This window comes from Microtus oregoni, unplaced genomic scaffold (assembly GCF_018167655.1).
Source record: "Microtus oregoni isolate MIOR12 unplaced genomic scaffold, Mior012 000056F_ref0000123, whole genome shotgun sequence".
Classification (NCBI taxonomy): Eukaryota; Metazoa; Chordata; class Mammalia; order Rodentia; family Cricetidae; genus Microtus; species Microtus oregoni.
Window position 1 is genome coordinate 11,226,042 of NW_024543832.1, and position 16,085 is coordinate 11,242,126.

General features: G+C 41.1%; 1 protein-coding gene across 12 annotated transcripts in view; it reads right to left on the bottom strand.

Moving 5' to 3' along the window:
* The window catches only part of Usp54 (ubiquitin specific peptidase 54), a 104,706-nt gene that overhangs the window by 9,752 nt on the left and 78,869 nt on the right, over positions 1-16,085 (bottom strand). For 7 of the 12 annotated variants that reach the window (XM_041638822.1, XM_041638823.1, XM_041638829.1 and 4 more), the window contains 4 exons: positions 15,649-15,816; positions 10,730-10,864; positions 9,673-9,868; positions 5,808-7,168 (listed from right to left, as the gene is read on the bottom strand). In XM_041638822.1, coding sequence (XP_041494756.1) covers positions 5,808-7,168; positions 9,673-9,868; positions 10,730-10,864; positions 15,649-15,816 — 1,860 coding nt within the window. Of the gene's footprint in view, positions 1-5,807; positions 7,169-9,672; positions 9,869-10,729; positions 10,865-15,648; positions 15,817-16,085 lie in introns of those variants that run through there. The other 5 variants (XM_041638828.1, XM_041638826.1, XM_041638833.1 and 2 more) reach the window with 4 other exon arrangements.

Consider the following 16,085-nt stretch of genomic DNA (forward strand, 5'->3'; position numbering starts at 1 on the left):
GTTCAAGGCCAGCCTGGTCTACAAGAGCTAGTTCCAGGACAGGCTCCAAAGCTACAGAAAAACCACCACTGCCTGGAGGAAGTTTTTACTTTTAAAAGGCTTCCCAACAAATAAATAATTTTAAAATGTAGCCTGGTATGATGGCAATACCTATGAGGTAGAGACAGGGGATAAAGAAGTTCAAGGCCATTGTGAGCTACCAGGAGAATATATCAAAAACGATTTTTAAATAAGTAAATAAAGGGCCGGAGAAATAGTTTATCAGTTAAGAACATGGACTGAGCTTCCAGAAGACCTGGGTTCGATTCCCAGCACCCACACAGTAATTCACAACCATCTATAACTCCTGTTCTAGGAAATATGACTCCCTCTTCTGCCCTCCACAGGTACTGCACATGCGGTACACAGACATACACTCCAACTTCTGCAGGTTGTCCTCGGAACACGACACGTGTACTAAGACACACATACATATATGCACACTAAATGTATGTTTTGATTTTATATTATTTTAAGTGTATAAGTGTTATGTCTACATGTGTGTCTGTGTAGTACTTGTGTGCAGTGCCCCCACCCAGAACTAGAGTTACAGAGTTATAGATGGTTATGAGCTGCCATGTGGGTGCTGGTAAGTGAGCCTGGGTGCTGTGTAAGAACAAGTATTCTAAGCCACTAAATCATCTCCCCAGTCCCATATAGCATTCCTTTTAAAGTTTTTATCTTTCCATGGTCTTGGAGATTGAACCCAGGACTTGATGCATGCTGATTAGCTACATGTTCTACCAATGGTTCACACTGGTAGACAGCAGTACCCTTTCATGCACAAAAGCTTTAACTCTGACGCAGCACAGTTTATCTTAGTTTTCTCCTATACCTTGTTTTCTTGGTGCCATCTAAGCAACTGTTGTCAAATCCAGGTCTGAAAGTTTTTCTCATAGTTTCCTTTTCTGATTTTCATAGTTTTACCTCTTAAATCTTTAGATGATACATTCAAACTCAAGTAATTTTTTGTTTGTTTGTTTGCTTTTTTGAGACAAGGTTTCTCTGTAGCTTTGGTGCCTGTCCTGAAACTAGCTCTGTAGACCAGGCTGGCCTCGAATTCACAGAGATCCACCTGCCTCTGCCTCCCAAATGCTGAAATTAAAGGTATGCACCTCCACTGTCTGGCTAACTCAAATAATTTTTAAAAATTTTATTTTATGGGCTGGAGAGATGGCTCAGAGGTTAAGAGCATTGCCTGCTCTTCCAAATGTCCTGAGTTCAATTCCCAGCAACCACATGGTGGCTTACAACCATCTGTAATGAGGTCAGGTGCCCTCTTCTGGCCTGCAGACATATACACAGAGAGAATATTGTATACATAATAAATAAATAAATATTTTTAAAAATTTTTTATTTTATGTGTATGGGTGTTTTGTCTGCATCTATGTTTGTGCACCACATGCATAGACATAGATGGTCTATTGGCACCACCTGGTTCCCACAAAGAACAGAAGGTGGCCTCAGATTCCCTGGGAGTGGAGTTACATATGGTTATAAGTCATTATATGGGTGTTGGCATTGAACTGCGTCCGCTGGAAGACTATCCAATGCTTTTAGTCACTGAGCCATCTCTCCGCCCCCACAGCTTATTTTTCAATCAATTTGTACAACATGTTACTATACTTACCATGGAGGTATATAACAGCCAGTATTTGTGTATCTAAACAGTTTAAAAAAAAAACTACCATACCACAAACCTGTACGTAATACATTGCACAAATTGATTACAATGACCAAAACGCAATAAGTACATTTTAGTTTATAATAACTATCTTATGGAAAAAAATTAAAATCTTACTAGGAGGGGAAAATATGTGTGGAGATGTTATGGCCAAATCAAAATTGGTCTTTTATTCATAAATTGCCAAATTAATCACCATAAAAACTGGTAAAAGAATCTGGGGATTTGATTATAACATTCACTTTTACTCTTTTTAATATATTTAAATTCTTTCTTTTCTCACTTTCTGAAACAGTTTCACTATGTAAGCCTGGCTGACTTGGAACCATGTATACCACACTGGCCTGGTAACAAAGGGACCTACTTGCTGCTGTCATCTAAGTGATGGGATTAAAGGTGTGCAACAGTACATCTGGCTTGAAATTTTAACAAAAGCTACTTTTAATGTTTTAGACATTTTAGACATAAAGACAATTATTTCTGTGCAACTTGAAGGTACTAGAAAATTTAGAATATAGAACAAAAGTTTATACAATTCTTCAGGAACTAATGCCAGGATTAATCATGTCAGAAAATATCAAACACTGATTTCATTCCTAGGAAATGTCCAGAGCAGATCAACGTATACAGGAAATACTTGTGGGCTGGAGAGATGGCTCAGTGGTTAAGAGGATTGCCTGCTCTTCCAAAGGTCCTGAGTTCAATTCCCAGCAACCACATGGTGGCTCACAACCATCTGTAATGAGATCTGGTGCCCTCTTCTGGCCCGCAGGCACACATGGAGGCAGAATATTGTATACATAATAAATAAATAAATAAATAAATAAATATTTTTTAAAAAAAGGAAATACTTGTGTTTACATGGTGTAAGGGAGAGGGATAAAGGACAAAAGGCATAAAACTATCACTGGATAGGAAACTTTTTTTTTAAGATTTTAATTATTATGTATACAGTGGTCTGCCTGCATGTACATCTGCAGGCCAGAAGAGGGCACCAGATCTCATAGATGCTTGTGAGCTACCATGTGGTTGCTGGGACTTGAACTCAGGACCTCTGGAAAAGCAGTCAGTGTTCTTAACCTCTGAGCCATCTCTCCAGCCCTAGGAAACTTCTTTGGAAGGTGATGAAAACACTTTTAAAACTGGCTGAAGTAGGCAGTTAAGAGGACTGGCTGCTCTTGTAGAGACCTGGGTTTGATCCCGAGCACCAACATGGTGGCTTACAACCTTCTGTGACTACAGTTCAAGGGGATCTCATGCCCTCTCCTAGTATGTGGGTATCAGATATACACATGGTGTGCAGACATACATGCAGGTAAAATAACCATAAACATAAAATAAAATTGACTGTGGTAAGCTGGCATAGTATTTGCCTTGAATCCCAATACTCTCTGGGAGGCAAGAGGATCCCCATAAATTTGAGTATAGCTTGGGGTACATAATAAGTTCAACACTAACCTGCACTACATGGTAAGACAATCTCAAAACAAGAAAAAGTTTTGCAATTAAAAAAATAAAGGGGCAGGCTGGAGAGATGGCTCAGGGATTAAGAGCCACTGGCTGCTCTTCTACAGATCCTGAATTCAATTCCCAACAACCGCATGGTGGCTCAAAACCATCTGAATGAGATCTGACTCCCTCTTCTGGCAAGCAGGCATACAAACAGGTGGAACACTATCATTGGATAGGAAATATATAATAAATAAATAAATGTTTTTCTTTTTTTATAAAAAAGGTCAAAGGTAAACTTACAAAAACACTAGAGGAGGCTATAGGCAGTACTCAAATTACTGCCCAGCTCACTCGCTCTCTCATGCACTCGATAAGTTAGTGTCAGCTGAGTAGGGAAGATGGAACCACTGTGGACAGTAGCGTTTCCTGGCTGGAATCCGAGGCTGAGTGGAGACAAGGAACTGAGCAGTAGCATGTATTCATGCATTCATCCTTCTCTGCCTCCTGACTGTGGATGTGACGACCTCATGTCCTCAACTCCACATCATAACAGACTTGAACTAGAAACTAAAACAAATCCTTTGTCCCTTAAGCTGCTCTTCATGGTACTTCTTTACAGCAATAGGAAAAGAAATTGCTAGTTTATACATGTTTAGAATTAGCTACAATGAGAAATGTTATTGTAAGGTTTTGTTGTTGTTGTTGGTTTGTTTTTTGAGACAGAATTTCTCTGTAGCTATGGAGCCTGTCCTGGCACTCACTCTGTAGACCAGGCTGGCCTTGAACTCAGAGATCCACCTGCCTCTGCCTCTCAAGTGCTAGGTTTAAAGGTGTGTGCCACCATGTCTGGCTTTAAGTATTATAAAAGTTTTCTGGTTTTGTTTTGTTTTATATATTTTATTTTTATATGTTTTATTTTATATATTTAACATTCAAACAGTTTAATTTTGTAAAGCATTATTTAATGATAAATTATTTTTTACTTTAACATGTGTCTGATGCATGTGTATGTATGTACACATGCTACATCAAGCATGTGGAGGTCAGAGAACAACTCTGTACAGTCAGTTCTCAATGGCCACCCTTTTTCCTTAGAGATTTATTTTTATTTTATGAATATGAATGTTTCACCTGCATGTTTGTCTGTGCACCACATGCATGCATTTCTCATAAAGGCCAGAAGAGGGAATCAGTTGTGAACCACCATGTGGGTGTTAGAAATTGAACCCATGTAGTTCAATAGAGCAGAAAGGTTTTTTTAAGGTTTTCTTTGGGGTTTTGTTGTGGCTGCTGTTGTTGTTGTTTGAGACAGAGTTTCTCTGTGTAGCCCTGCCTATCCTGGAACTCACTCTGTAGACCAGGCTGGGCTTAAACTCAGAGATCTGCCTGCCTCTATCTCCCAAGTACTGAAATTAAAGAGGTCTGCCACCACGGCCCAGCAAGCAAAAACTATTCTTAACCACTGACCCATCGCTCTAGCCCATCTCCTTCCACCTTTATGTGGGTTCTGGGAGTTGAGTTCAAGTCAATAAATAGACTTTTGCAGAAAGTGCCTCTTCCCACTAAACTATCTCAGTAGCATGATACTATTATTCTTAAAACACTTAATTTGGACTTAATGTTCTCATATTCTTTTTCTTTTACTTTAGAAGAAAGCTCAGTGAAGTAGATTCTGGCCTTTCCACATTCATTAAAATACATCCATATAAACTTGTCTTGTGTACCTAAAGAGTACTAAATAAACATTATAAAGTCTACACTAGAATGCAGATCAGAAACATATCATAACATCAACTCTATGTAGTATCCAAGGAACACACATGGCAGTTCCTGGAAGAACCAGGTAAAATTGGAAAATGCCATAGTAGAGACTTAGTTTAGTGTGGCTACCCTTTTGGCAAGATGAACCTGGAGTCTGGTTCTTGGATTAGTTCAACATCTAAAACACAGAAAACGAGGGCTCTTCTTGCTGGGCAGTAGTGGCGCACGCCTTTAATCCTAGCACTCGGGAGGCAGAGGTAGGTGAATCTCTGTGAGTTCAAGGCCAGCCTGGTCTACAAGAGCTAGTTCCAGAACAGGCACCAAATACTACAGAGAAACCCTGTCTCAAAAATAAAATAAAAATAAAAAAAAGAGGGCTCAAGCCGGGTGGTGGTGGCGCACGCCTGTAATCCCAGCACTCGGGAGGCAGAGGCAGGCGGATCTCTGTGAGTTCGAGACCAGCCTGGTCTACAGAGCTAGTTCCAGGACAGGCTCCAAAACCACAGAGAAACCTTGTCTCGAAAAAACCAAAAAAAAAAAAAAAAAAAGAGGGCTCTTCTCAGCCTTCCCCATTTTGTGCTAACTCACTCTCCGAGACCTATGCGCCACTTCTTCACACCACATTCTGGAGAGCACATGAGCAAATACTTAAGTGATCATTTCCTTATATGGAAGGGATTACTCTCTGAGGGATAATTCTGACCCAATCTCAATTCTGGCCAGAAAGGGGGAAAAAATTCTTATCCCTTGCCATGAAGACTGTAGGAGGAAAAGTCAGGAGTTTCACTGTATTTAAGTAAGATAGTGATGCTTTTGATCTGGTTCTCTGGCTTTCAGTTTGCAGATGTCCCCACCACTGTTGTATTTTTACCTGTTTGGTTAAGTGGCTGCCAAGCCATAGCCTGTGACCTCCATTCAGAATAGCCAGCTCGAGAGGCCTGAAGACTGGTTTGGTAGAGGGACTCCAATTCAGAGGTCTCTTGCTCTGTGTCTTGGTTCCAGTGTGGATGCAAAAGGATGTGATTTCTCTCTGGGTAGGTTACACATGTATGGGTATCATGGGAAGATGCGACTCCTGGCCCAGAGCCCCTGTGTTTGACCTGAGAATCACAGAGCCTTGTGACATTTACCCAGGAATCCAAAGGCACAGAAATCCCCAAGTTGACACTGCTACCCAGCTCCTTAGAATTACTATCTATCACTTGGGATAGCTTTCCTTGGTATATATTGGGCTCAGCCAACCTGGGCTGTTCTCTTCTAGGGGTTTCCCCACTGGGAAGCCCAGAGTCCATGGCAAGAGAAGGATGATCAGCAGGATCTTCCCAGGAGGGCAGTCTTTTCCTGCCATCAAGAGAAGGCTGCTGTTTTACCCAGCGACAGTGGTCTTTTCCTGACGCCTGGGGTAATGGAGGAATAAAGTCAGAAGAAGAGTTCTTCCTTAGACCATTTGGCAAGCTTCGATCCTGGGAACCTGTAACATCCCTCATAGAGGTATTCTGCATCTTCTGGAACTGCTCTGCCAATGAGCGGACAAGTCCTTTTGTACTGGGGAACTCCGGCCTAGAGGGTTCCTCACTGCCTCTGACTACTTTTGAAGTCAATGAAGTTTGGAGACTTTGGGCTTGAAGATGTTGGTTAAGTTTCTGCATGGGGTCAATAGCATGAAGCTCAGGTGAAGAAGCAGGAGACAGTATGGGGTAGCAGGCCCTAGAAGGAGGAATAGTAGGTGGAGCTGATGAACCTGAAGGACTACTAGTGTCTTCTCCTGTTGAATGTGACCAAGGCATCACCATGGATATGTCAACAGAATTCTTCTTTTCTTCAAACAGCAAATCTTGAACTATGCCCCTTCCTTCTTGTGGTGGGAATTTCCTGCAGCTGCTGCTGTTCTCCCTGTGGCCTTGTAGCTTATCTTCAAGGACATCCAATGGCAGGCATTCCTGCTGAGAATTCGTCTCAATTCTACACGCTGTTTTAGGTAAATCTTGCCTGTGGAACGCAGAGGGATTAATCCTGTCCACCTCAAAAGGCAGCAGAAGTGTCAAAGATCTACTAGGGGAATTGTGCTGTGGCACAGACGCAGCAGGTGGCTCTGGGGTGAGTGACGAGTGTGGCTCAGGGTAAGAAGCAGGGGAGTCAAAGAAAGAAGAACTGGCCCCAAATGCTGTATCTCTGCAGGGTTCCAGCTGTGCCTCCTGGCTTAACAATAATTGGAGCGGGACAGGCTGTTCACTGAAACAAACAGAGAGAACCAGTCATAAGGTGCTTTAACTAACTATAATACTTCCAAGAGGAACTATTCGTTTCATTCCACTGACAGCTATTCACAGCTATCATGAAGAGGAAGACAAATACAAACAAAGCCAATAGCTCACAGGTTCAGAAAAGGAAGATAAGTATTACTATCTACTCAATGTCATTACCAATTTTGTATATGTGGCATTAAGTACAGTCTTTGTCAATATTCTTCACTACCTGTGAAGTCCCATTCCAATCACATTCTAATTGCAAATTTAAAAAGATAAAAACTGCTTCTCCCACAAGCAGATGACATAGAAGGGAAAGCCTAAAATCGCTCATACCATACAACAAAAAATCCCAGGTGCTGTACAAGGAGGGAAATGTTCCCCTATGGGGTAGCTCAGTAAAAAATGAGAAGATATTGTTATTAGAGAATACAAGGTGATTTGTATCCTATGTGTTGACCCACTGTATTCCTCATCAGATGTTTCTTCACAATGATAGACCAGGTCTCACTTCACACTGAGGAGTGGAAATCAGAACAAACTGTGTTTAGTTGATTCTCATTGTTTTCTATTTCTGACTGAAACACATGCAGTCTTATAGAAAACTTCAACCTTTCCAACTTTAGATTATCAGATCAAGATTAAGAATCTGATAATCCAAACTAAAATGCTGCAAAGCCCCACCCATTTTTGAGCAGACACAATAATGAAATAAGTTTGGGCCCTGGAGCATCTCAGACTTCAGATTTCAGGGCTGAGGGTATTCAACCTATCTACGTGAGTGTTCTAAAATCTAAAAGAAAAAAATTGAAATCTGAGCCAGGCAACAGTGCAAAGATCTAATCCCAACACTTAGGAACCAGAGGCAAGGGATCATAGTAGATTGGAGACCAACACAGTCTACCTAGCAAGTTCCAGGCCAGCTAAAGTTACATATTAAAACCATATCTTGAAAAATGAAGAGAAAAAGGTACAGGAAGGTAAGAGGAATGGAGGGAAGGAAAAGGAAAGAGACAGAGAGAAAGACAGACAGAAAGAGACAGAAAGACAGAGATACAAGGGACAGCTAGAGAGAAAGAAAAAGACATAGAAAGAAACAGAGGCAAAGAAGAGACATAAAATGAAAGAAACATAAAGACAGAGACAAACAGAGAGAGACAGACAGACAGACACTGATTTACTTCTGGTCTCAAACCATTTTAGATAAAAAAAAAAAATACTAAACCTGTTGATTACAAATGTTTCTAGGTTTAGTCACCCTGCCACTCTTGTAACATGAATGTAAATCAACAAATAAAAACCTGGCCTAGCAAGTAGCTCATTTGGTAGAGTGCTGGCCCAACATGTAGGATGCCTTGGATTCAAGCCACAGAACTGAAGAAATCAGGGTGGTAGCAAACAGGCCTGCAATATCACCACTCCAGAAGCAAAAACAGGAAAACCAAGAGTTCAAGGTTGTCAGGCCCTACTTAGCCTGGCTGTAAGAGAGTCTCTCTCTCTCTCTCTCTCTCTCTCTCTCTCTCTCTCTCTCTGAAGAAAGGAGGAAGGAAGGAGAAACAGGGAAGTGTTGGCATCAAAAAGATCTGGATTTAAATTCTATATTTCTACCACTTACTAGCTAAGGAACTATCTTCTTTTCAAGTTTCCATACTTAAAAAGCATGCTACGTAACAGTCCATGTCTCATCAGGTTATTGTAATAACAACAACAAAAAAAATCAAAAAGTGCTTAGCTCTGACTTGAATGCAGGCAAATGCTCAAAAATGTTAACAACCATAATGGGGCTGATAGTCAAAAGACAAACAACCAAGGCAGCGGATGTGTACTTCACTGAAAGAACACTTGCCTAGTAGTATATACAAGTTCCTGGGTTCTATCCCCAGCAACACACACACATACACATGAAAAAAGTTATCTTCTTTTATTATATTTTAAAAACTATTCAAATTTATTACAGCCAAAGTTAATTTTTACTTAAATTCATTTATTCTAAGTAAAAGCCAAGTTGAAACCCCTAAAATATGGTAACTACTCCAGTACCTGTTGAGACTTTTTCCTATCCCAACCTTAGAGAAGCAAACAAAGAAATCTTTGTGTCTCTTCCCTATGGTTTAATCAAAGCAAGATAAACTGGTTATTTTCTTAGAAGGGATGGGAAACACTGAAATCCCAAAATAAATCAAATGGTTACTACTACAACATGAAAGGCAGACCAGATCCCATAAGAACATAATAAATACAAACATAATAATCATGTTGTTATACAAGTCCTGGGAATATGGATAACTTGTTATTTGGTACTTTTTTGCATCTTTCTAAGAAAAGGACCATCCATGCAATGAGTTTTTGTATCTCTGACCTTAGAGAAGAAAATCTTAGCCATTTTTCTCTCTTCCCTGGTAATGGAGAAGACAAGAGTTCATGCTATGGAGCACTCATGGCCACTTCCTCCCCTGATGTCCATAAACTAATGTGGTTTTTAAGCACTACCTTGTAAGCTGAGGGACGGCACCCCCCTGTGGTGGGAGAGAGGCTGAGGGCTGCACCGGCTGCTGCGATGATGGTTGCTGCTGCATGCGATCCTGCAGGCTTCGTGCTTTTCGAATACTGATTTGCAACTTCTTATCGACTAGTGCTCTGCTGTGCGTGCTAGAGCTGGCACCATGCAGGGTAAGTCTTAGTTTAGCTAAAATGCAAAAGAAAATATAGCAGAAACACAAAATACAAACAAAAATAAAAGAACAAAAACTAAACCAAAACCAAGCAAAGGTAGGCAGTAAAACAAAATATACAGCAGGAATGCAATGCACTGGACTATGCATGCACTGTTCAGGGACGGAACAGGCTCTGGCTCTATGGAACATTCATGGAAACCATGGAGGCCAAACAAGTTAATTCAAATGTAAACAAACAAAACACTAAAGAAATGAAAACAAAACTTGAAAGGAACCAGGAAGATAAAATTAGTGCTTAGAGGTTGCCACCTTATCTTTTCACTGACCTGTTTAACTGTCTCCACACTCTGCTCCCCCAATTCCCCCTTTCTGATGGCCCACAGCAAAAACATTAAGATACAAACCTGCATCTGTCTTTATAGAGCACAGCTTTTCGTGGGTCCTATTTAGGAGTCAGATACCATTATGGTACTGCACACCAGGAAGTCAGGGCAGAAACACAAGGAATGGAATATTACAATGAAAAGTTCCTGGTCTAGGAGTCAGAGCCAGTTTATTCAGTTTTCCTACTGTAGTCTTCCTACAGGAAGAGTGGGCTAACCTCATATCTGAAATCTAACTTTATTTGGGGGGTGAAAACACTACTGAAGAACTCATCTGTGGCTCCTGTGGTTGTTCCCGTAGATGTCCACAAACTACAGTGACACCACCAGGTACATTTTGAAATCTGAAGGGCTAAGATAGCCACCTGGCCTCAGCTTGGAAACACAAAAGACATTAAAAACTGTTCATAAGGCCATCTGTGTGATAACACAAGTACGTACTGTGGAGTTAGTCAAAGATGCCATAGTTGTAGCAGTTGAGTTACTTACAGATAGCTTCGTTACAGAGAGCCAAAGCTGCAGCACAGTCTCCCTTTTGTTCCAGATGCAGGGACTCTTCAAATACTGAATTTGCCTCTTGCAAGGACCTTTCAAAGCCGTCACTCCTCCCTGAAAGGGCCAGCACTTTTCATTTTTATTATAATTAATCCCAACTTCTCCTGTGTACCGTTTCTTCTCTTTGGGACACATAGATACTTGTTAAGCTACTGATCTAACTGTTCATTGCTATTAAGAAGTCTTTAGAACAAGTAAGGCATCCGTTTTTGCCTTAACTGAGACCTAAGCAAGGCCACGAAAAGGGAGGAATGTGCTGCCATACTCACATTCCAACTCTAATGCCTGCTCAAGGCAAGAACAGTAGCCATAGTAGCAGCATGGCTCTTATGCCTGGAACTAAACAGCTCTTCTATGAGACAACAGGACACACATTGTCAACTACCATGAGAACACCTCCAGACTTCTACTGCTGTAATGGCAACCATGGGTTTAACTATTCTGTAGAAAGTCACCCATACCATACCACTTCTCCATATAGGTACATTTCTCTCTTCACCACCCTGTTCTATCAATATACCTCTTGAGCAGAGGTGGTCTATATAGTTTCTATTTCAATGTATCTACCACAGCAGTTAAATTTCATTTGTACATAGACCACCCTTTCTGTAGCAATGCAAAGTTTTTGCTTTGATCATGCCTCACTCACCAAAAGTATCTCTAAAAAGCCACCTCCCATATAACTCGCAAAGTACACGTGGGCCAAAGGTAGAACAAAAGAGCAGTCCAAGAACAGTGTCAGATGTAAGGACTAAGAAGGGTAAACTTTCATGAAGGACCATCAAGTAGTCTTACTTTCTAGCCATCTATAACCATTAACTGGTGGTAAATTATAATAATTCACCTATGACTGGAATTGACATTGAGCCTTCACATGGTCACAAGGGCTAGAAGAATGAAATTTCAAGCCAGGTATGATGGCACATGCCCATTAACCCCAGCACTGGGGAGGAAGAGGCTGGAAGATTCCTGATCTACATAGCAAGTTGCCAGCCAGGCATGGTTATATAATGAGAGTCTGTCTCAAAATAGCAAAATAACAAAAATGAAACAATAAAAAGCCCGAGTCAATTCTCTTCATAATGTGACACTTCCTCTAACTACCTCCAAATGGACATGATAAGAAGGGCTTGGCTACAACCTTAACCAATACTCTTCCTACTTCTTTTAGTTTTTAGAAAGCAAGAAGGGACAGGCATGGTGGCACATGCCCTTAGTCCCAAAACACAGAAGGCAGAGGCAGGCAGATCTCTGTGAGTTCAAGGCCAGCCCGGTCTACAGAGCAAGTTCCAAGACAGTCAGGACTACAGAGAAACCCTGTCTCGGGGAGGGGGGGGGGGGATTTAAAAGAAGGAAGGAAAAAAAATAAGAAAGGAAGAAGACAGTGGAAAGTAAGTTGGTTCTGAAAATCTTGACAGTCAGTTTCTACCCCCTCTCTAGAACTCTGATTTCCCCAAGCCCTAGCCCTATACCCTAAGTTCTTTCACTACAGTTGGAATCAACTAAATCTAAACATCTTTACAAACAGAAGTGGTAGCTTTAAAAACAAAACAAAAAGACCAAAAGGACAAAGAGGTACACACATATAATCCCTTCAGAGGCCCAAGCAAGATACTGGGACCATGTAAAAGTTCATTATAGTTAATGAATCAGTATGCTAGATTTAGATCTTCATCATCTGGAATCTCAGCGCTCAGGGCTTCAGTCTTCTGCAGCTTAGCTGATAGAGAATTGACAATGAAACGTAATCAGGAGGACTTGGCTTTAATGCACACTTAACTAAGAGAGTAGGGAAAGGACAAAGAGGAAGATAACAAGATCGCTCTTTCAGTAGCAATATAAACTTGAATTGCATGCCTGTAATCTCAGCACTTGGGAAGAGAATCACAACAACTGTGAGGCCAACTTGATCTACAAAGTGAGCTCTAGGTCAGGCAATGCTAAGAGTGATGAGATCTGATCTCAAAGAAGGGTTAAAAAGGCTAAGGAAGCCAGGCAGTGGTGGTGCATACTTTTAATACCAACAGGTGGATCTCTGTGAGTTCAAGGCCAGCCTGGTCTACAAGAGCTAGTTCCAGGACAGGCTCCAAAGCTACAGAGAAACCCTGTCTCGAAAAACCAAAAAATAAAAAAAAAAATAAAAAGGCAATGGAAATGGCTCAGCTGATAAACTGTTTGCCTTATGAGCATGAAGACCCGAGTTACACTCTCAAAGCACACATGAAAAAAGGCCAGATATTGAAGTATTCATTTGTAATCCTAGCACTAGGGAGGCAGAGAAAGGTGTGTCCTTGGGGATGAGGTGGGGTAAACAACATCTAAGTTGTCCTGTGGCCTCCACATGCACTCACCTGTACCTGCACACATACAAACATAAACATACAGAGCATAATATAAACCTGGAACTTCAAACTGATAAAACTTGAGTTCAAAATTAAAAAAATAGACTATCCAAATACAGAAGCAGTTAAGCGGAATTGAAATTTTAAAGCTCTTGTTTAATATTTTATTTTTTTACTTTTAATTTTTCAAGATAGGGTTTCTCTGCCCTGGCTATCCTGGAACTCATTCTATAGACCAGACTGGCCTTGAATTCAGAGATCTGCCTGCCTCTGCTTCCTGAATGCTGGAATTAAAGCTATGAGCCACGACATTAAGTTTTAAAACGCATCTTGAAATAAACACAGCAAATAACTTGGGAAACAGAAGACAAAATTGTCCTGAATCAAAGTATGAAAAGAGCTAAGAAAAACCAGCTAGTCCAAGGGTACTGGCTCCTAGACTGTAGACTGTTACTAGCAGACCTATGTAAAGAAGATACCTCAAGCTGTTGAACTCCTATCTTGAAGACTAGTCTCAAGGCACAAAGTAATAATATAAACTAATTTGGTTTTGTGGTTTTGGTGAGGGTAATTAGTCAAAATAAGGCAGTTGGGGAAATTTACATCTATATACAGATGCGATTTGGGAATGAGTTGTCATGGGATCAAAATAAATCATGATTGGGTATAGTGATATTTTAGTTGTTTTAATAAACAAAGCATTCCTGAAGATCAAGGGTAAACCTAAACCACTAGAGGCCAGGCAGTGATGTCACCCACCTTTAATCCCAGGATTTGAGAGACAGAGGCAGATGGCTTTCTGTGAGCTCAGAGCCACCCTGGCTACACAAGATCAATGCAGAAACACATCCAGGTGGCAGTGGCTCACACTTGTACTCCCTCTCAGTACTAGGGAGTCACACACCTTCAATCCCAGCTCTAGAGGGGAATATAAGATGAGAGGAGACAGAGGCTCAGGACTCAGTCTGCAGTTGCCCAGCCTTGGTAGAGGTAAGACTTCTCTAGTGGCTTAGCTGTTTTGTTTTTCTGATCTTCAGCTTGAGCCCCAATATCTGTCTCTGGGTTTTTATTATTCATGTACAATTGGGTGTGATGGTACATAGCTACCACCCCAGTTATGTGGGAGGCTAAGGCAGGATGATATGAGTTCAAGGCCTGTCTGGGCAACAAAGGGAGAACCCCATTTGGAAAACAACTCAAACCCCAGAACCAAAACTGAAAACAAAACTAGCACATTATGGCTAGGAATATAAAAATATAGTGCAGAGTTTCCCTGCTGTTTTACTATTTTTTCACACAAGACTTTGACAGGAATAGATTCCTACTAATAAAAATATTTAACTTTACATTTCTAAGAGAGAGAGAGAGAGAGAGAGAGAACGCTATAGCTCAGAGAGCCTGCCAGGCATAGGTAAGCACTTCATTAAAAACATTACCACCCCTTCTTGTTCTCTCATTCTCTCAGTGTTGAAGGAGCTGTGGGCAGGCCTGCTTTTCATCCCACCTGGCTCCCGCATGGCTAGCTTAGCCCTGGAAATAACAACAAACTGTATTCTTTTAAACACTGCTTGGCCCATTAGCTCTAGCCTCTTACTGGCTAACTCTCACATCTTGATTAACCCATTTCTAATAATCTGTGTAGCACCACAAGGTGGTGGCTTACCAGGAAGGATCTTAATCTGCGTCCATCTTGGAGAGGAGAGCTATAGCATCTCCCTCACTGCCCTTCTTCCCAGCATTCTGTTCGGTCTACTCCACCTATCTAAGCTGTTGTCCTATCAAAGGCCAAGGCAGTTTCTTTATTAACCAATGAAAATCTCACACAGACAGATGACCCTCCTCCATCATCTCAGTTAGGACCTGTGTTACTTACACATTTCAGAGATGTTGAAAGGAACCATTTTCCCTGAGTTATGCACTATTTTTAATCATCAAGCTTTAAACTTTTTTAATTTTATGTGTTACAGGTATTTTGCCTGCATATATGTCAGTGTACCTCATGTGGTCCTGTGCCTGTAGAAGTCAGAAGAAGACATCAGATACCTTGAGACTGAAGTTGCAGATGATTTTGAGCTACCATGTGGGGACTGGGAAGCAAACTCAGGTCCTCTAGAAGAGTAGCCAGTACTTTTAACAATAGGACATCTCTCTGGCCCCTAACCTTCAGATTTTTAATGGTTGTACCTAGAAGTACTGCTATCTCTAATCAATAAACTTGTCCATTCATAGCTTCTCTCTCTCTCTCTCTCTCTCTCTCTCTCTCTCTCTCTTTTTGTAATGTGTAGCCCAGGCTGACCTCGAACTCGTGATCCTCCTGCCTCTGCCTCCTTCAGCAAATCCTACTGGCGTGCGCCACCACAACAGGCTAACTTAACTCTCATTACAGTAGTTGAACCAAAATAAAATCAAATATTGCTAAACAGTAGATTAGAGATCTCTAAGTGTGGATCTTGCTTTTTGCCTTTTCTCTCTCTGCCCATTACCTACCTACAGACTAATTCTCACAATTACCCTGATTCTGCAGTTCATCCAGGTCCATGTATCGGCTGGGATGAGGGTTAAACCCTTTAGCAGCCTCTAATTCCTTCTCCCGCTTCTTTCGAAGCTCCTGTTCCTGGGCCCGCCTGGCCACTTCTTCCTGTAGTTCATCCAGCTCACTTTTAGAGGTGAGCTCCCCACCTGAGATACAAGCGAAGACGATAAATTACAACATTTCCACAATCGAGCTGAATTATCTGTTGGACTTATAGTGGTATAGCCTTTGGAATTCTGGCTTTCCAGCTCATACTTTGGACAGTGCTTTCCTTATCAAATTCAGAGAGTTATGGGACATGAATAACAATGATGTTAACAACAACATACAAATTTTCAATATTCTATTAACAGTAACAGCATAACTCCTAACACTTCTTAAGCATTTCAATATACTAAGAACAGCTTTAAAAGCA